Source organism: Leptodactylus fuscus, chromosome 1 (assembly GCF_031893055.1).
Source record: "Leptodactylus fuscus isolate aLepFus1 chromosome 1, aLepFus1.hap2, whole genome shotgun sequence".
In the NCBI taxonomy this organism is placed as follows: domain Eukaryota; kingdom Metazoa; phylum Chordata; class Amphibia; order Anura; family Leptodactylidae; genus Leptodactylus; species Leptodactylus fuscus.
The window spans coordinates 191,460,216-191,482,330 of record NC_134265.1 but is presented as its reverse complement, the minus strand read 5'-3'; the positions used below and the strand labels follow the sequence as shown (position 1 = coordinate 191,482,330).

The 22,115-nt window shown below is 39.8% G+C and overlaps 1 protein-coding gene across 8 annotated transcripts in view; it reads left to right on the top strand.

The window, feature by feature from the left end:
* The window catches only part of GATAD2A (GATA zinc finger domain containing 2A), a 60,848-nt gene extending 49,645 nt beyond the window's left edge, over positions 1 to 11,203 (top strand). For 6 of the 8 annotated variants that reach the window (XM_075280402.1, XM_075280403.1, XM_075280400.1 and 3 more), the window contains exons 7-11: positions 13 to 277; positions 2,652 to 2,941; positions 4,447 to 4,630; positions 6,798 to 6,866; positions 8,917 to 11,203. In XM_075280402.1, coding sequence (XP_075136503.1) covers positions 13 to 277; positions 2,652 to 2,941; positions 4,447 to 4,630; positions 6,798 to 6,866; positions 8,917 to 9,044 — 936 coding nt within the window. In that variant the 3' untranslated portion in view covers positions 9,045 to 11,203. The remainder of the gene's footprint in view (positions 1 to 12; positions 278 to 2,651; positions 2,942 to 4,446; positions 4,631 to 6,797; positions 6,867 to 8,916) is intronic. The other 2 variants (XM_075280405.1, XM_075280397.1) reach the window with 1 other exon arrangement.
* Positions 11,204 to 22,115: the final 10,912 nt, after the last annotated feature.

Below are 22,115 nucleotides of genomic sequence, written 5' to 3'. Positions count from 1 at the left end.
CTTTATTTTAAGGCATCCCCAACTTCTTTAAAGGGCTCAGCTGGATCAACCGGAAATTCCACTGCCATCTCAAGTGGAAATGCTAATGACTCTCCTGCTAGCCGACAAGCAGCTGCCAAGCTTGCCCTGCGTAAGCAGTTGGAAAAAACCTTGCTGGAGATTCCACCACCTAAACCACCTGCACCAGAACTTAACTTTCTTCCAAGTGCAGCCAATAATGAGTTCATTTATCTAGTAGGACTGGAGGAGGTAGTGCAGAACCTGCTGGAGACCCAAGGTAGGAATTAATAATAATATTAGTGTTTTGGGTAGACTACAACTAAGAACGTTAAGTTCGAAACGCGTCAGTCTCTGACTACTATGTTTTACATCTAAGCATCCCGTTGGAGTATATACATTTTTAATATGTTTGTCTAAACAAAAGAAACAATTTATTTATTTTTTAATTTGGAAGAAATTTTGCTGGACTCCTTCTTTTTTTGTCAAGTATTCCTATAAGGATTATTTTTCTTCGATAGCTGCACTCCAGAATGTTACCAGAGGGCGGCGATTGGGTTGCCATGACTTCCTCTGACAGTGTGTATTAGAAATGAGGGCATTTTGTTGTTCGCTGCAGTACAGTAGTGAATTGTATGAGAGATCAGACCCACTAGCTTTCAAGGTCTGTAGGATGTTTGTTTTTTTTCTTGTTTTTTTTTTAAATCATGTAAAAGAAGAAAAGGAAAAAAAGCGTTCTATCTATAGTTCAAATCACCCCCCTCCTTTCCCTACATCACAGCGCATGTCTTGAGCTCCGCGGCAAGATAGGTCATGTTGTTTCTTTTTTTCAGCTACTAGGTAGCGGGGAAGAAAAAAAAAAAAACTGCTCCTATTGAAGTCAATAGGAGCCATTTTTTTCAGGCGGATTCCGCCTGCAAAAAAAACCTCTGTGAACATACCCTAAGGTGTTCCCGCAGTCCAAAATGTCCGAACTATTAAAATACTAGCCTCTGCCTGCGACTTTGTCTGCAGGATGTTGGCGTCGATGATCCACCTATATTTAGCAAATTGCTGCCGTCGATGGTTTGCCTGCTCCGGCATTTCGGCAACTGTTAAGCTGTCCTGCTGCTGAACTTGTTCCTCACACCATGCCTGTGATTGTGCCAGCAGCTCGCTGGGACACCATATTAATGAGTGTGTTCTTGGCGTTGATGAGCCGCATGATCTGGTGTTTCGGCAGATCTCAAGCTGGCCTGCCGCTGAACTTGGTTCTTGCACTGTGCCTGGGATTATTCCCTGCATCTCAGCACCTCGCTGGAAGCAATATAATGAGCGTGTTGGCATCGATGATCCTCCCCCTCAGCTCCGCTTGAGGAGAACTCTGACTTCTGGCTCCTTCATAGCTCTCGTTGTTTGCAACAAATTAGATTCTCTTTTTCCAGGCATGTAAAAAATTGGCAAACTGCCAATTTGGATTGAAGGTGTTTGCCCATATCACTTTGTCTGCACTGGAGCAGATCAGATAATATGCAAATGAGGGTTAGCTGAATGTTTACACAGAGAGATAACAGCCCTGGATGAGTTAAGCTGCTGCTAAGAGCTGTTTAATATACTATGTGAACCTAAATTCATAACTGTCATGAAACAATGTCATTTACCGGGATGAAAAGTAGCCTATATTTTAATTGAGGGTACACTCTGTGCCAAATTTCATTCAAATCCGTTCAGCCGTTTTTGCGTGATTAAGGAACAAACATACAAACTTTCACATTTATTTTATTACATTTAATTAATAATTTAATTTAATAATTAATCATTTATTATATATTTTATTCTATTTATTAGTATTAGTATATATAATTATTTTATTATATATTATTGTAGGATAGGATTTATTTCATACAGTGAACAGCATAGTAGCGAATCCAAATCGCTAAATTAGTGTTTATTTTGCCACATTGCCTTCTATAAATGTATTTAATAAAAAGTGATAAAACCAACAGATGTTTCCCCAAATGGTATTAATAAAAAATGTAATTTTGTCCTACATAAAAGGAAGCCTTACCCAGCTCCATACATGTAAATATGAAAAAGTTACAGGTGTCATAATATGGCAACACAATTTATTTTTTTTTCTATTTTGCAAAGCTTTTCATTTTTTAATAGGCAATACCAAAATTATATCGTATTTGTAATGTTTTGATCCCGTGTTCATACTGACTCGTAGAATACAAGTAACATGTAATTTTTACCACACAGTGAATGCCGTAAAAATTAAACTCGTATTAATTTTTTTTTTTTCTCCAATTCCACACCATTCAGTACATTGCACAGCATATTGAATGGTACCATTACAAAGTACAATTTGTTTTGCAAACAATAAGCCATCAAGTGACTCTGAGCTGAAAATCAAAAAATGGCCAAGACCTTTAAGGGGCTACACAAGCAATTTTGTCTGTCATTGGAATTTCATTGTAACCCCCAATGCTACATTGACTTCAAGTCGCAGAAAAGTCAAGCAATGTACAACTAGAAGTCGCGCTACTTTTTGGCCCAAAATAGTCATGTAGCCCTAGCCTAAAGGAGTACTGTTAAATTGTACAGTATACTTCAAACTTAGGTAGATGTACTTTCCTTTACTGGACTACAAACTAAAACTGTTGTCCTTACAGGTAAAACTGTGCCACCACCTGCATCTCATGAGCCTTATAGCTGTGCACAGTGCAAGACAGACTTCACTAGCCTCTGGAGGCAGGAAAAGAATGGGACCGTCATGTGTGATGTATGCATGACTTCTAACCAAAAGAAGGCCCTCAAAGCAGAACACACTAACCGACTGAAGGCTGCCTTTGTGAAAGCTCTGCAGCAAGAGCAGGAGATCGAGCAACGAATACTGCAGCAGAGTTCTTCCCCTGCACAGATTAAGTCGGAACATTCTGTTCAACACCACTCTCTGAAACAGGTGAGCAAGTGGGTATACTAGAAAGTGAATGGTGTAGTGAAAATAAAAAATTTTTTAAAAAACAAACACTTTACTACAGTAATAACCCAACAAATCCCAACCACACAATGCAGGAAAAAACCTGCAGCACAAAGCATCTTATACTGCAGGTTGGAAAGTGCAGCATGCATTTTATCGCTGCTTGTTCTTAATTAGGTTTTCTACCTTTTGCATTGCAAAGGTTTAAAGCTGGGGCCATTTGCCTGGGTATTTTTTTCTGAAATCTGCAGCAAAACAGATCCATTGCAGGGTGTCTTTGGTGAACATACTGTGGATCTGATGTGTGTGGCCTTAGCCAAATATAATTTCACTTGATCTACTATAAAGAGGACCTGTCACCAAGTACAAAATGGTAAGTACCATGCATCATTTGCTTATCATTGTGCCCCTGAACAAGTGTTGTGTGTGTGGGGGGGGGTTTTGATTTTTATATATTTTTTTTTTCATTTATTTTTATTTTTTCTTCAGAGAAATCTGTCTACCTCTTAAAGACATATGTCCCCTGGAATATTAGATGTAAACTAGCGCTGATTCTCCAAGTGGGCGGTAATCTGTTGTATTTCTCTGAGAGGCTAAAAAGATTCCCGCCTCAGAACTAGTTTACATAACCTTACAAGGGCCATGTCTTTTGAATGGGTGTGTACCTTGTTATTCAGGGGCACAACAGCTATCAAATGTTATGTCATTTAGCATTTTGTACTTTGAGACAGATCCTGCTTGACTATTACTGCAAGTGTCAGGTATTTAAATATGGTGGCCTCCATAGCTGCTGGGTTTCTGCTGTATTATACAGTGGACACCCGGCGGCCATGACTGCAATGATTGCAGACACTTAACCCCTCTGACACTTTGGTCATGAGCCATCTGAACAAAATCTTGGGCAGGCAAACCATTGCCATGACGGTCTGTAATAGAAGTGCTGTGCATTAACATTACAATGTATTATGCATTGTATTAGTGATCAGACTCTCTGGGGTTCAAGACTCCTAGGGGGGGTCTAAAAATTTGAGTTAAGAAAAAAAAAAGTGTAATTCAAATTGCCCCTCTTTCCCTAGAACACACTTAAAAAAACTACACTTTTAGGTAGCCCTGTGTCCACAGACACTTGTGAGAAACTGGATAACCACTTAGGATGTCTGTTGAATAAGGTCCATGTGGGGACAGAAACGTCTGTATGACTCATGCCAACCAACTAACCTATCCTGATGCTATCCTAAAGGAATTTTTGTGTCTTATGTATACATTTTTTTTAATTTTATTGATCTCAAAAAAAGACTTTCTATAATCATATTGCAAACATGTGTACAATGGATTCTTCAAAATTTGCTACTTCAAAATATGACTTTAGTATGAAACTACACAGGATTTGTATGTAGTTACATGATCCATAGCAAAACTGTTTAAGGAAACATTTAATGTAAAGGGGACAAATACTTTAATTTCCTTCTCTAATGTTTCTCTTTTAGAGCCCCACACCAATATCCCGTGGATTATCAGGGACCACTCGGGGCGTGTTGCATACGTTCCCACCTACGACCAAGCTGACTAATGCAGCCACCCTTGCCAACCGGACTGTAAAATCCGGAGAGCGTTCTGTGAACAAAACCAATCTGGCACCTGGAAACTGGAAGAAAACTTCAATTAATGCAGGTACGTTAGATGAACAGTGGAGAATTTTAAAACATAACTCCTGTTACAAACACCTTTTCATAAATACATAGTACAGGTTACTATATGAAACGTCTCAGGCATAGTTATTTTCTACATATTTTTGTTTTGTTTTTTTTTTTCAAAGAAATCGGTCTACCTCTTAAAGATATATGGCCCCTGGAATAATATTTGTAAACTGTACGTAAAATTAGGGAAGGGGAGATAACAAGGGTTACTCAATTTCTGCTTCTACACTCTGCATGCTTTTAACACTACTAGGTTTGTAGATTAAAGGCTACCAGTGCACAGAATGAGGCAATAAATCAATTAACCAGACTATCAATTTTCTACCCTGTCCAATCCTCCACCTCAGTTACCTACATTCACCAGTTGTTTCTAACTGGAGGTACTTTTAAGGGTATGTTCACACGGAGTTTTCAAATTTGCATCAGCATCCCGTCGTGACTAGACCACAGCAAATAGGCCAGCAGGAAATGAAGAGGAATTTCTCTTCATATTCCACCATGTGAACTTACCCTTATGGTTCTTTTGTTTGGATGTTTATACACTTCTGTATACTATTTATACAATACAGTAAGTCACTTTTAATATCTAAATGCATTGTATATGTACTAGGTTTGGATGTACATAATTGATGAGTTGATGAAGGTTTTTGTCACTTTTAGCTGACTTCCCTATACTTAAAGGTTCAATGTCTACCATAACATTACCCGTTCTGGCCATGTGTAGACAGTAATCCCATTCCAGTGATGTTATACTTGTTTCTTAGGATTTTAGCAGTTCATAATATTATATATGTACCTGTATGTATACAAATGAATGTCACCCTTTGATCATGGGAATTTATTGAAGAAAACTATCCATGTAGACCAGGGCTTCTCAAACTTTTTTTTTTTTTTTTTTTTTTTTTTTTTTTAAATGTAGATTGTGAGCCCTCACAGAGCTCACAATGTACGTTTTTTTTCCCCCTATCAGTAGGTCTTTGGAATATGGGATGGAAATCCAAGCAAACACGGGAGAACATACAAACTCCTTGCATATGGTTTTTTTTTTGCCCTTGGCGGGATTTGAACACCAGGACTCCAGCGCTGCAAGCCTGCAGTGCTAACCACTGAGCCACTGTGTGGCCCCATACTTTTTTGAATTTGACCTTGCCAGTCAATTCGGTGTGATACCTGGGCCTCACCAGCAAACCACATACTATCACAGATTCAAGTAAATGCCACTCTTAATAATCTAACTAGTAGCAACTAAATAACACAGTACAGCACATACACAATACCTGTAGCAAAACAAAGTACCACATTGCAGCACAAAATACCTCACAGTGCAGCATATCTCACCCTAGCAGTACCAAACAAATACTACTGTGCAGGACTCAATGCATTGATCTCTGCACAGACCCCACCCTTCACCTCTCTTAATGGTAGGCACAGTCTGCCATTAAGTATCCCATAATAGACCAGGCAGATAAGAGTCTCTTGCCTCCAGTGCCACTGAGCGTGATCTCTTCACTCTTGAAATTAGAGCATTCAGCCCACAGATTCCAACTGAATTGCTCCTGGCTGAAGTACCTGTAAACTCTTGGTGATGTCTTCACAGGTCCTTTTAGCCTTTCTTGCCTTGGAAACTGCATTGATTCAACATTAGCATAATCCATGCCATTTGTGCTTTAGGCTACGGCCCCACGTAGCGGGCTGCAGCAAAAGAGTGGTGTGGAAAAAAACACGAGAGAAAGGCATTGTGGTTTTTGTTGCAGTGCTTCCATTATACCTATAGGGAAATCGGCATATCAAATCATCAGTATCATTTACATGCTGTGATTTTGTAATTTTCTGCAGTGTGTGGATGGAACTGGCTAGAATCCCATCCACTTTGCAGTGACTGTAAAACGCTGTGGTTTTTGCAACAGTATTTACACCACGTGGGGCCACAGGCTTAGAGGCCCATCTTTGTGCCATAGCTGACCTGGGCAGGAGCCTGCACCTCAATAGCCTCACAGTTTGAGAAGCGCTGATGTAGACAGTAGCAGCTATTACATGATGGTCCAATTTCCTCTTATAACTGCACAGTTTTACTCTTTGTATACTCCCCTTCAGTATTGCAGTATGTCATTGCATCAAATGGGTATAATTGTTTTCTATAGGACAAACTTCTAGTCAGAGAGTCATAGCGACACAACAATCAAAGAAACAATCAGTGGAGATGCACAGGGGTAAGCAATATGGGTAATTTTGTTGCTGCAACAATTTTACCTGAACATATATCATGCAGCGTTTAAGTACCTTTTATAGAGATTTGCTATATTTAATTGTACAGGTGGAAACAGGTAAGTAATCTGTGATCCATCTCTTACTTATTTAAAGTGTCCCAGTTCTGAACTCCTGCCTGTTCCAGGTCTTAAACCAAAAGACATGGAAAACATATTGTGTATGTATCCTGTTTAACAACTGTACCACCCAGTATGCACTCTCCATGCCTGATGTTATACAAGTCTGGATATCTGAATTGGAGGGACACTTTAACTATTAATGTTCAGACTTTTGACCATAGGTTCTTCTGCAAAAGAAAGCTTGATAGTCATGACATGACTCAACTGTAGCTGTATATTTCTTTACATATCTGAATGTTATGTGCAATGCCTTTCCGTAACATTAAAGTAAAATAAGTTGTACTGCTGATCTACTGTATCTTGCTTTAACTTATTATTCACCATGATTGATGTAAAGAGAATTGGTTTATAATCTTTATATGTTCTACCTTAATAGAGCATAAAAAGAACAGTAAATAGTCACTAAACGTTCATACACAGACCATCATTATGTTATCTGTCTTGCAGCATCTGTTGATCAGCTGTTTGGTACAATGCTCTTATGATTGTTCTATCAATTGCATTAGTCCAGCTGCATGCGCTCGATACTCTACAGTGGTTATACATGATTTTGTAGCTTTGTCCTATTCACTTAAATGGGATGAACCTGCAGTACAATTAACACTCCTACATAGAATACAGTATGTATGTAGATATACCAAGGTAAACAATGAAGCACACCACAGCCCTTTCATAAAGGTGTGAGACAAGGGGTCTGATATTCAGGGCCTGTAAATATCCTGATCTCGGAAAACGCCTTCAAGTGTGGTTTGTGGATATTTTGGTATGTTTGGCATCTACACAAAAATTTAACGTGGAGCTCAAAATATCAACACTCTTCAATGTAGGCCATATGCACAGAGCCAAGTTCCGTCGGTGAAACTTAGTCCGTGTTTGCAGGACTGGACAGTGCTGTGTGAATGGAACTCGCTGCACACTCTTAGGGCCGTGTTGCTACAATACTGAAGTGACTTAAAGAAGACTCTTCACCTCCCCTGGCATTCACGGTTTTAAATTCCGCTGAAAGCCAAGCCTTAATGCTCGGCGTTATTACTGGGTAGTAAGGAATGCCCCATCTGACAGTACAATGCTATGGAAGAGGTGGTTAAGGGGAGTATACCTTACCATCCAACAATGTTCCTAGGCGATAAGGCTCACCCTTCTGACAGTTGAAAGATATCTCTGCCAAAACTAAAGACACCGATATCTCCTGCACCCAGATACACATCGGGAAAGCTGATGGTGCACTGTCAGCTCTCTAGCGGTATATAATACCATGGGTGCCGGAGGACGTGAAAGGTGAGAGTTCATTTCTGAACCTGCCCTTTAGGGGCTCACTAACATAAACTTACTATGATGCTTTGAGTTCCATTCACGAAGCCTTGTTCATTTTGGGAAATACGGCCCTCACATGGACTGTTTGCTTAGCAGAGCTGGGCTGTGTGACCTTAGGCACTAGTAAGTTTTGTGAAATGGTCTGATGAAAAAAATACAGATATGTTGGAAGTTTTTTTTTTTTTTTTTTATTTATTTATTTTATTTGCTATTTAGACAGATATTTTACAAAGATCCATGCACATATTGCAGAAATATCAAGTTTAGACATGAGCGAGTACTATTCGATACAGCAGTTTCGAATAGCACGCTCCCATAGGAATGAATGGATGCAGCCGGGGCCAGTGTCTGGCCGCTTAACCCCCTGCTCGCCAGCCACTCCCATTCATTCCTATGTGAGCGTGCTATTCAAAATTGCCATTTCGAATAGTACTCGCTCAACTCTACTCAGGTTCTTTCTGCATAAGCTGCCTTCACTGAAAATAATAGATTAGTTGTTCCATAATTTTGTACAATAGTTATATTTCTTCTTTAAAACTGTGACTTTGATTCCTTGCAGGAGGAACTTTAGCCTTTGTGAACCCTGGCCTCGCCGTGCATAAGTCAGCAGCTGTGGACCGCCAACGGGAATACCTCCTAGATATGATTCCTTCCCGCTCAATCACCCAGTCCTCTACGTGGAAATAATGAATGCATCCTTCAGCATTGACAGATTAAAGACAAAAAATGAACACAAACCTGGAGAACATGAGGAAACAAGAAAGGACTTTTCTGGATTGGTCCTTTCACTTGCAGGAGGGAGAATGATCCTCTCTCATCACTTTTCCTTCTTTGCCATTTTCTGCTACCCATGGAAAGCGTGATAATTACCTGCAGATGAGGTGTCTGTTGTGTGTTCTTGCAAAAAAAAGGAATGCACATAAAAAGGAAGCCACTTCATGTCCCACCCCCACTCCCCTACAAATTTTCATCTACACTGGCATGACGTCTTATACTACAGTTTGCCATGCTCCAGATACGTTCTTTTGTGCGTTCAGGTTTAATTTCCCTAAATAAACTACGATTCCCTCTACTACAGCATCAGATTTTTTTTCCAAGGTGTGTTTTGAAGATGTAACTGGATTTTTTTTTTTTTAAGGTATTGGTATTTCTCATATCCACATCTAACTGGTCCACTTCTGATTCTGGGGCAGAACAGATCCAGTCAGAACAAAACCATTCTGTTAATGCGACAGATATAGTTATATTTAAGTAAATCTATGAAAATTATTACACGTGTGACCTACAGAGTTTCTTGATGTGGGTGGTCCAGCCACATGGAAAATATCTGAAGGATAATTCCACAATACATTTTTTTTCTTTTGAACCCTATTTGTATGATTTTTCACTGGATACAAATTTGTGAAGGGTTTGAAGATTAAAAAAAAAAAATCTGATGAGGTTGGTCTGTACCTCATATTTAGGTAAATGCTGCATTGTTCAAGACTTTCTTTTTGTTTTCAGGCTATAATGATGGCTTCCCTCTAGTGGCTTTGCAAAAACAAACAAAAAAAAATCACCGCAACAATAAAAAGGAAAGCCAAATTGGGACAGCCTTATATTTTCCATCTATCCACCGGATCCTCACAATCAAGTTTCCCCTTAAGCTCTCATGCTTCTATTTCAGGAAAGTGGAAGCGATGGATTGGCAGAAGAAAAATAAAGTACACCTGATGGTTAAATCCTCACTTTCCCTTTAAAATAATGTTCTTTTAAACCTCTTTCTGTTGTGTGGATATCAATGTTTAGATACTTTTTTGATATATGCAGTTGCTTAGGGGTTAGGTTATATATATTTTTGTTTTTTTTTTGTGGGAGGGAAGGGAGGCTTTGTTTGTATAAAAGGAAAAAAATAGAATTTAAACTTGAGACTTGTGTGTATGATAAAACTAGCCGATTGAGAGAATATTATATATATATTTTTTTTTCCATTCCAAAATGTACGGCTGATTTTTCAGGGGAAGGTTTATTTGTATCTTAATTTTTCTTATCCATTTTTCGCCTCTACTGGAGAGCAGACATTGTTAATGGTTTTTAACACAACTACTGTTTTCAGTCTTTAGCAATAAGCACCCATTTATTTAAATATTACTCAGTATCCTCAAAGGATGCCCGAAAAATGTATGGGTGCTTTTATTGGGTATCCTGCCCCTGATCCTTGGAAATGCACCTCTGTAAAGTGTAAATTTATAATTTCTTTTTTTTTTTTAAATAAATCCCATGATTGTATTCATTGCAAGTATATATTTATTCAATTACCTGTACATTTTTACTTTTCAGAAATGTTTGTTCCATAGAGAGCTTCCCTTAGAAGTAAACTATTTTGTTCATTATGTCTCTCTCAAAATGAGGGCAAAAATGGTTTAGGAATCTATTATTTAAATCGTTGCTGCTCTCATGACTTCCCTGTTGTATACTTTAAAAGGACACTTTTCCAGAGTTTGTTTTTTTTTTTTTGTTAAAGGGGTTATGCACCTTTCTAATATTGATGGCCATCAATTGTAGATCTGTGGATATCTGAACATGGGGATCTCCACTGATTAGCTGTGCCTAGACCATATGCTTCCTGGTAATGTTTACATGCATGGAGCCATGCATCTCACTTTCCAAACAATGTGTAGGAACATTGTACGATGAGCAGGACAGTGAGCAGTGTGGCAACAGTTACCTGGAGCTGTACTGTACCCGCTGATCTGTGGCGATCATGATTGTTTGAACCAACTGATCTAAAATTGATGATGTATCCTAGTGACAAGCCATCAATGTTATGCTAGGTTCACACCTGCGTTTGGATTTCCATTGGGGGGGGGGGGTTGCTTTAAGACCACCACCCCTTCCCCCACACACCCCCGAATGGAAACCCGTGGACCTCATAAACTATCATGGTCCGCCGGGTTTTTGCCTGGGAAAAGGTGAAAAAATGCGGATAGGGGAATGAAATACCCGAGTTCTAGCAATATTGTGAACCCAGCCTTAGAAAGGTAGGTAAGCTCTTTAAACGCTGTACACCTGATTTTAGGTGGTACATGTTTTGACTGTGGAAAAAGCATAGTGTGCGTGAGCCTGCCAGAATGTGTGGGATTCGGGGGTTGCCCCATCACTGATAGAACTAGCCATTTCTATTTAATCACACTGGCCAGAACCGCATTTCTGAATAATATTAATAAATTACTAAGCCAACTACATTTTCTTTGTGTTTTTGTTGGGGAACGGGATACATACATGCCTTTACTTTATTCCATTAAAGTGACCTGTTAGCGTAAACTGTAAGAAACAGCCAATTCACCGGAACAAATGCTTGTACTATTGGCCTGTGTAATAGTGCCAACAATTACCCAATGAATGAGTTATCTGTTGATTTAGACAGAACAAATACACATTATCCATCAGCAGCAAATCGCCCTGTCTATGGACAATGAAAGCTATTGTACTTCCTACATAAGCTCTGCATCAGCCTGTGTAATGAAGCGGCGCACAATAAGGGCCAGTTGCATGTCTTGTAGTTGATCAGTGCTTATTCAGAAATTAGCTAGTTAACACCCTAAGGCAAAGGATCCACGTTGTGGAAATGCAGCTTTTTTTTTTTTATTGCAGAATTAGCTGCGGCCTTTTGGGCCAAAGTCAGAAGTGGCTTGAAAAGTAATAGAACACATAAAGGGAGCACTGAGACTTTTCCTTTTTGTTAAATCAACTCCTCATTTTGGCTCAAAAAACCACAGCAAAATCTGCCGTATCCGCCTCAAAATCCTGACCAAAAAGACAGCTCCCATTGAAATCAATGGGAGCCACTCAGGAGTTTTTTTCTGGGAGCCATTTCTTCCGGCTCCCGGAAAAAAGAAGCGAGGTGCCTCGCGATTCGGCCTGAAAATACTCCCTCCTCCGGACTAGGCCCATTCATTGGGCCTAATCTGGAGTGGAGTGCACGGCTGGATGCGGGTGCAGTGCACCGGCTTTCAGTCGCTGCTACCCAGCTTTTGGTCCGTAACCTGAGGCGGCCTCCGCCTTAGGTTCTGGACCAAAAATTGCCATATGAACTTACCCTTAGCCTAAAAAGAGACTGAAAGTCCTACTTTCCCGGCTGTGTATTTTGCATAGCATTAGGATATACACAGAAGGCTATTTAATCAGTGTGAGTGGTTGTTGGAAGAGGACTCCTATTGTCTACCAGGAGTCCGGTCAGGATTTAGCTTTTCTTTACTTTGAAATGCTGTTTTAAATTGAGAGGGGGGAGGGAAATGATTTATAGAAATTTGTGTAAAAGAAGTGTTAACACATCTCAATGTTGGCAACTGCAAGTTATCATTCCCTTTGGCAGTAAGTTGTGTGTATTACACAGTGAAAACATCTGTGGGATTTTGTCTCGCAGCAATTTTTTGCTGTGACCTGCTACTTGGGCCTCAGGGTTTACCCTGTACATACACAGCAAGTCTTAAGGCTTAGCTACGCAATCCTCAATAGCCACAGTGGAAAATATAAATTAATATAAAACTTAAATTTTACTCCAAATAATCTAAAAGTATGTAAGCCTGTAAGTATTATAACACAAAAACATAAATATCCAATAGATGGGGTCCAAGTAACCATGATATTGATACTTGAGAATCTATCAGTATAAGTTTGCAGTGTTATACTTATAAGCCCACTTTTAGATTATTTGGAGTAAAAGTTAAAGGGGTTATGTGGTTTCTAACACTGTTTGCTTATTACAAGGATTGGACATCAAATTGAGTGTGTGGGTTGGGGGGGGGGGGGTCAGGTACCCGCACTCACTGCTACAGTTTGCATGGCTAGTGAGCAGCATGGCTCGGAGTATGTAAACCATACTGAGGGCTGTGCTGTCTGGGTACCGGTGATCTGGATAGGCCATTAGAAACCGGATGAACAACCCCTCTGCTCTTAAGTTTTTTGTTTTTTTTTTTAATGTTTTTAAAATCTATTCTGGCTGACATGAGGACATGGTACTACCCCTTCTACTTGGGTATTCCTTAAAACTTGTTGTGTATGTATTGTTGCTTCTGAGACTGGCATGGCTGGATTTCTGAATAATCGTCTGGACAAAGAACTAGAAATAGTCTAATGAAGCCAGAGAAATCTTTTAGGTAAACTATTTGTTCAAATGTGGACCTCGTCATTTTCCTCTACCTTCAAAGCCTCTAAAGAGGAAATAAGTTCTTGGTGGGAAAAAAAATTCGGTTTTGGAAAACCTATATATGGCCAAATCCCCACATTGCAGATTTTGAGCCAAAGTCAGTAGTGGTTTGTACCATATTTTTTGGACTCTAAGACGCCCCACCCCACCAAATTTGCAAGGAAACTAAGGATGCGTCTTATGTTCTGAATGTGGACAGAGGAGGAGCGGTTTCCTGTAGGAGCGTGGCGATGCTGCGGGTCCCGGCACTTGTGCCAGCGTTTTGCCTCTGATTTAAATAAAAGGTGATCTAAGCAATAGACATTTTCCAAAATGGTAGAACTAAAAAGTAAATCTGACCATGCAAAAAACCACTCTATGCATTCCCATACAGCTGCGGGGTCATCTGTCAATGTGGCCCTACAGCTGTTTGCAGAACTACAACTCCCATACGTTAAATATTTTACCATTTTTTTGCCTCCAAATTTTTTTTTCCCCTATTTTCCTCCTCTAAAACCTAGGTGCATCTTATAGTCCAGTGTGTCTTTTATATGGTATTTTCTCTATACATGCCATTCCTCCAATATTTTTTTTTTTTTTTTTTTTTTTTGTAGCCATCCTTTGATCTGGTTCAAAAAAACTAAAGTGATACAATCTGCAACAAATACAGCCGTGTTTCCGTAACATGGGGCCTCAGCCTAAAGAACGAAATGGTTCTGAGGTGATTGAGTATATCGCTGTCTCTACCAGTTGGGAGCAGAGACTGAGTTGATGATGAAGTAGGATCAAGAAATCACAATGTTTTTTTGTTTGATGTGTTTTGTTCTTAAACATGAAAAGAGAAAATAAGGTTTAAAGGAGAAATTGAAAGGACAAATACAAACTACAAAAAAAAAAAAATCAACTCTGTACCAGATATTGGAGTAAAAGAAATCTAGTTACAAATACCCTTTGAAAGACAAAGCATAAACAATTCTGTAACGTTCTACAGAATTTTAAAGTTAATCGAATATATACAGGGTTAGGCAGGGAGGTATGGATGATTTGAAATAAGTTACACGCTCATTTTTCAACAAAACTCAAATTTTAGTTTTTCAATATGTAACTTGGATGTTGCCATTACAAAAATCAAATTAAAACAAAAGAAAAAAATTACATGAGCGTGCCGTATGACCGAATGTCGAGGGCTGGCTTCAACTGCTTGACGTACCCTTTCGATGTTTTCCGGGGTCCATACCGTTCGTGCAGGTCCGGGTCTCAAAGAACCTGTTCTTTGAAAGTTATTCACCCACCTCATTATTGTGTCACACTTCGGAACACGACCATGACGGCCAACATTGAAATTATTCCAGAAACGTCTGTGTTTGAATAACAGAACGGCACGTTTCAATAAAAGTGTTGTACACGATGCTCTGTCAACCGCGTCTCCATTGCTGCTAAAATGGCGGCTCCTGACGAGCAGATACTCCCACTCTTTATCCACCAAGGTTATCCCCACCTTGCGTGGCGCCCCGTTCAAATCATCCATACCTCCCTGCCTAACCCTGTACTTTTACTTGGAAGAACACTGCAGATATGTCTTCTACTGAAGTGAAAATATCGGAAATAGATCACAACAGGGAAGACCTAGGGGAAGGGGAGGAGTAGAAGTACTGTTAGGAGATACAGATCTTGGAGGTTAAATGTTTTGGGTTGGTGGGTTTTTTGGTTTTTATTTTTGATGTTGTGTTTGTTTGTTTTTTTGTTTTTTTTAAGACCCAAGTCACCTCCAGAGAAGTTGCCTTTCAGATATATTGTCTGGAAGACGAAAATAGAAATGGTGGTTTCGCCTATGGTCTACCTACTACAGATTTTCAGCTTTTGGAATTCATGCATTAATTTGCTCATAAAATATAATGGTCTGAACATTTCATTAAACAAGAGCATAAATTATGTGAGGGCGCAGAGTAGTTTGTATGTTAATGCTTGGTGACTTTATTTTTTTCATATTTTCCGTCTTCCAAAATAACTTTTTCTTTTTCCTGTTAACCGTAGTTGTGAGGGCTTATTTTTTTCATGACTAGTTGTACTTTCATTTGCTGACTTTTGAGGTACATATCATGTTTTGATTAGCTTTTATATACATTTTTGGTGGTCGATGTGATATGACAAACAATTCTATCATTTTTTGCATTTTTTTTTTTTCATGGCATTCACTGCATTAAAAAAAATGACATTGGCAGCTTTGTCCAGTGGGTCATTACAATGTATGGCAATACCGTATTTACATTGGCTTTTATTACATTTTACCACTTTTATAAATAAAATGTCACTTTTTTTGAATGAACAATTTTCCTGGTGTCACCGTATTCAGACGCCTATAACTTTTTTTTTTTTATATATTGTACTGATGACCGAGATATGTCAGGGTTCTTTATTTGCAGGACAAGTTGTACTTTCTTTTGGTACCAATGTTTAGTATGTGATCACTTTTTATTGTTTTTTTGGGGGGGAAAGCAAAGTGACCAAAATGCGTTAATTTGGCATTATAATGCTGAACTATTAGGGCTAGTTCACACGTAGTGAAATGTGGATTTTGAAGTGGAATCCGACATGACCTTTCTTCAGGTGGATTCCGCCTGAAGAAACCAACGGAACTGAATGGGAGGCGGAAAAACCGCATCGTGGTTTATTTCAAGTTCCATTCACTGTACAGTAGGAAAAAAACTAAAAACGCCTCATGTCAAAAAATGCTTCCTAATTCCTGAAGCAGATTTTTACCTGCCCCAATTCTTTGACCACCTAACAACGTGTGAACTAGCCCTTAAAGGGGTATTCCCACGTCGCATACCCACCAGTCTTCGCTGCTGTAAAATCTTCTTCTTTCTTTCTGCTTTGTTGTGTCATTGGTGGGCGGGGTTACATATGCAAAGCCAGCGGTGAGATGATGTCGCTTCTATGCCGCTGGCCCTGCGTGCGCGCTCATAGATGGTGAGACCAGTCAGTTCTCCAGCCTTCACAATGCCAATACAGACCCGGCATCCGCTGTAATAGAGAGGCGGATGCCATGGAGGGTTAGATGCCAGCACAGGTGCCTGCGACATCGCATGAAGCCAGCAGCGGCAGGAGCGATGTTTCCTGACCAAAAAACTCTGTGAATGCAGTCTAATGGATCTCCAAGTGGTCAAAGCCTCCCGTGGATCCTGCATTGGCTCAGCTTCCCTAGGCTATTACCTTGCCCCTGACAGACTCTCCCTCCCTCAGCAATCTTTTGGATAAGGCGATAGAATCCCTCTCTAAGTCAGCCTTTGTAGCGGCTGGCCTCTTCATGCTACCTTCCCTTACTGCATCCTGAGTCTGCTTGGTCTGCATCTTTTTGGCCAAACTGCTTCAGAAGGGCCTGCTTACGGATAGTTACTGATTTTAGAAGATGGTGATGCAAAAATATTTTTTCCACAAAGTTTTATTGTGTAATAATAGCAAAATATAAACTATATAAGGTGGTTCTGACTATAATTGTACAGACCAGCAGAATAAAAGTAATTTATTTATACATATTTAACCCCTTCCCTACATCAGTCGTAATAGTACAAGAGATGTAAATATGGTGGCTTCTCAAGAGCAAGGGGGAGTATTATACAGCAGAGACCCAGTGCTAATGTACCACAGGCAAAGCTGGCTGAGATGCCATTTTGCCGGGTATTGCCTATTGAAGGCTCCTAGGCTTCTGGCATTGCTTTCTATTGAAGGCTATTCTATGAAGTCTGTAATAGAAGTGGCAAAATTGTGCAGTGCATTGCATTAGTGATCAGACCCCTAGACGGTCTAATAAATGCATTTTGTTTTACTTTTTCCCAAAAAAAATATAGAACTTAAAATTCAAATCAATCCCTTTCCCTAGAACACATATAAAAGTACTTAAATATTGTGAAACACATACACATTAGGTATCTACAAGCTCATATAAAAAATTTTCCTGTATGATAAATGACATAGTGGGGGGATTAAATTAAAAAAAAAAAAAAAAAACGAACCACCGGTTTTTTTTTTATTTTATTTATGAAGACAAAACAGCAAAAAAAGTGATTAAAGCAATAGACATTCCACAAACTGGTATAACTAAAAAAAAAAAGTACACCTGGTCACGCAAAACAAGATGCCCTTTGCATCCCTGAATATGAAATATGAAAGAAATTATGAGTCAGAATATGGCAAAAAATTTCCTGGAATAGTACCGAAACATAAATTACAGGTAACGTACTTTTGGCTGCAGAGTGAACACTGTAAGAAAGATGTACAAATGCACTTTTTCTCCATTTCCACTTTTTCAGATTCCCAGTACTTTGTACAGAATAATGAATAGTACCATTATGAAGAACAATTTGTCCCACATACATAAATTTTACCAGAAAATTAAAAGTTTGAAAGTTCAATTACGATTTAATATAATTTCAGTTAGTAATTACTTAGTAAAACCTCTTCTTTCAAAAACAGTCCTCAAACTTCTACATTGATGGAAAAATGAAAATAATAAAATAGCTTTTCAAAATGAGACAATGAAAGAAGTCTTTAAAGAGTTTAAAAAAAAACCCATTTTGGTTCAACCTACTAAAGTTCAGTTGGTTGAAAAATACAATTTGTATACAAATACAATTTTCAAAGCATCTGTAACCAATGATTCAAAAAAAATAAATAAAAATAATGTCCGTGTTGATGTGGATGCGCATGTTCTGCCCAAGAAACGGATAAAAGTAGTGCATACATCTGGTTTTTCTTCCTGAGGAGCAACTGTTCACGGAAATACAAAGCAGGCATCTGAATACACATATTTAAAGAGGACCTTTCATTGATTTGGGCACAGGCAGTTCCATATACTGCTGGAAAGCTGACAGTGCGCTGAATTCAGCGCACTGTCTGCTTTCCCGATCTGTGCCCAGGGTAAAGAGCTAGCAGTTCCGGTACCGTAGCTCTTTACAGTCAGGAACGTCCTTCTCCACAGCAGTGCCTATTGCGCTGTACTGTGTGAGCGGGGAGGAAAGCCCACCCCCGCCCCCTGATAATGCTCGTCTATGGACAAGCACTGTGAGCAGAGGGAGGGGGGCATTCCTCCCCGCTCACACAGTACAGTGCTATAGGCACTGCTGTGGAGGAGGACGTTCCTGACAGATTGTCAGGAACGCCCTTTCGACTTTAAAGAACTACAGTACCGGCACCGCTAGCTCTTTACCTGGGGCACAGATCGAGAAAGCCGACAGTGCGCTGAATTCAGCACACTGTCAGCTTTCCAGCAGTATATAGAACTGCCTCTGCCCCAAACCATGAAAGGTCCTCTTTAATTCAGTGGATCCACGTACTGCTCGTAGAAAAGACAACAAATGGGCAAAAATCACTGCTGTGTAATTGAGGCCTTACTTAAAGGGATTGTCCCATCTCAAGGATCCTATCTATACTGCCAGCTTATGTGGATTTAAGACTTTTCCTAAATACATTGCTTAAGCAAAACTGTTTTGTTTGGCCGCTATCTGAGGTTATTTACTTCATTGTTTACACTGTGTTTCCATAATCACGGACCTGGGGATGGTCTTATCTCTCCGCCCAGGACAAGTGACATAGCTCCCTGCTCTCTGCTTATCTTAACGTACAGACTAAAAAAAAATATATATATATTGTCGTGTCTGCATATGCTATGTAATAATTTAAAAAAATTAAATAATAGCAAAAAAACATTAAATAAAACACGTGAAGCTAAAAAAGAAAAAATGCAAAAGAAAATCCAGCAATCCAGGAGTATAAAAGTAAAATGAAAACATTACTTTTATTGTTCCCATAAAACCAAAACCTATGCGGTGTTACATCACTTAAAGAGTGCGAGCAAAAGCTGATGCGTTTTGGAACATGTTGTTCCTTAGTCATAGGAATCATATCATACTTACCCATGAAGAGCCACTGCGCGTACTCCTCCTTCAGACTGCAAGCGTGATGACTAACGTCGTTGGAGCAGAGGTCACTCTCTGCCGTCAGTGTAGGCTGCGGTCGTGCGGCCTACACTGACAGCTTTCAGTTATATGTGCATTTGCACATGCAACTAAAAGCAGCGATCTGCTCACTAACGGGGAATCCTGGATTCCCCGTTAGTGAGTGATCCAGGTGATGGCGCGTGGGCCACATGCGGCGGGCCAGACAAATGTCCTTGGTGGGCTGCATGAGGCCCGCGGGCCGTAGTTTGAGGACCCCTGGCTTTAGGCGACCCCTGTGTTTTGGTCGTTCGACCCCTGCCGGGGTCGCGACCCACAGGTTGAGAACCGCCGCTTTAAGTGATGTAACACTGCATTATTTTTTGTTTGTATGGGAACAATAAAAATAATGTTTTAATTTTACTTTGATACTCCTGGATTGCTGAATCTTCTTTTGCATTCTTTCTTGTCACATTGCCCATGACAGAAGGGTGAAGACCCGTGCATCGGAGATTATCCTCCATATTCTGAATCCTATGGACATGTGACTTGGGCTGTACACACTAATCAAGAAGCTAAGAAAAGGCTGAACAAAATTTGAACTGGAGGAAACAAAATGTTAAAGGGCCTCTGGGGTTTGTGGAAAAAAAAAAACACTGCAGAGGTACTCTCCTGGGGACACTGATCTGCGGAAGCGTGTGTCCTGCCGATGGATCCTGGAAGAGATACACTGCAGCCATTCATCAGAGCTGGATACAGACATCTGCAAGTAATCAAACAACTTGTCCGGGTGTTGTCGCTGCTCTGGATATAGCGTTGAATGTACATCATGTGATATCTTCGCTGATGTCATGGGGTGAACCAAGTAGGGATGACATTGCTGCACTCTCTCCTGTTGCAGTTGCTTCCTCCGTATATGCAGCATAAAGAATTCAAAACTAAAAGGGACTTGAGTAGGCAACATAGTTCAAAGCAGGCACAGTATAATGAACAGAGTAGATAGGAATGAAAGCTGGCTCCAAATGGATTTATCCTTCTTGATCTCATATATCTAGCATATTTATAGTCTTCTTTTAAATAATAACACAAAAAAAAAACACAAAATGGAGACAAACGGACACATTTTTACTGGATATCCATTTAGTAATCCACCTAAAAAGACAGATTCAGGTATCCGCTCTGTAACCGTTTGAAATCCTTTTTGGATCAATCCGTTATTTGTGGTTTTGGGGGTTTTTTTTTGTTTTGTTTTTTGATAAAGGTTTGGCAGCGAATGGATACTGGGGGAAAAGTCAACCTAGCATAAAGGTTCCCTTTTATTGTCTATTTGACTACATGGGGTGTTTTGACTTCCCCTGGATCAACACTGTAGGGTACTGTAGAGTTATAGGTTGGACTTGATGGACTGATGTCTTCATCCAGCCTCATCTACTATGTACAGTGTTGGCCAAAAGTATTGGCACCCCTGCAATTCTGTCAGATAATACTCATTGTCTTCCAGAAAATGATTGCAAGCACAAACTCTTTGGTATTAATATCTTCATTTATTTTGCTTGCAATGAAAAAAAAAAAAAAAGTCAAATCATTAATCATTTTACACAAAACTCCAAAAATGGGCCGGACAAAAGTATTGGCACCCTCAGCCTAATACTTGGTAGCACAACCTTTAGACAAAATATCTGCGAACAACCATCAATGAGTTTCTTACAATGCTCTGCTGGAATTTTAGACCATTCTTCTTTGGCAAACTGCTCCAGGTCCCTGAGATTTGAAGGATGCCTTCTCCAAACTGCCATTTTGAGATCTCTCCACAGGTGTTCTATGGGATTCAGGTCTGGGCTCATTGCTGGCCACTTCAGAAGTCTCCAGGGCTTTCTCTCAAACCATTTTCTAGTGTTTTATGAAGTGTGTTTTGGGTCATTGTCCTGCTGGAAGACCCATGACCTCTGAGGGAGACCCAGCTTTCTCGCACTGGGCCCTACATTATGCTGCAAAATTTGTTGGTAGTCTTCAGACTTCACAATGCCATGCCATCTTTTTTTTTTTTTTTTTTTTTTTTTATGTAAACTCTATGTTGATGCCTTTTCCTAAAAAGCTTTACTTTTATCTCATCTGACCAGAGAACATTCTTCCAAAACGTTTTTGGCTTTCTCAGGTAAGTTTTGGCAAACTCCAGCCTGGCTTTTTTATGTCTCTGGGTAAGAAGTGGGGTCTTCCAGGGTATCCTACCATACAGTTCCTTTTCATTCAGACGCCGACGGATAATATGGGTTGACACTGTTGTACCCTCGGACTGCAGGGCAGCTTGAACTTGTTTGGATGTTAGTCGAGGTTCTTTATCCACCATCCGCACAATCTTGCATTGAAATCTCTCGTCAATTTTTCTTTTCCGTCCACATCTAGGGAGGTTAGCCACAGTGCCATGGGCTTTAAATTTCTTGATGACACTGCGCACAGTAGACACAGGAACATTCAGGTCTTTAGAGATGGACTTGTAGCCTTGAGATTGCTCATGCTTCCTCACAATTTTGCTTCTCAAGTCCTCAGACAGTTCTTTGGTCTTCTTTCTTTTCTCCATGCTCAATGTGGTACACACAAGGACACAGGACAGAGGTCGACTCAACTTTAATCCATTTCAACTGGCTGCAAGTGTGATTT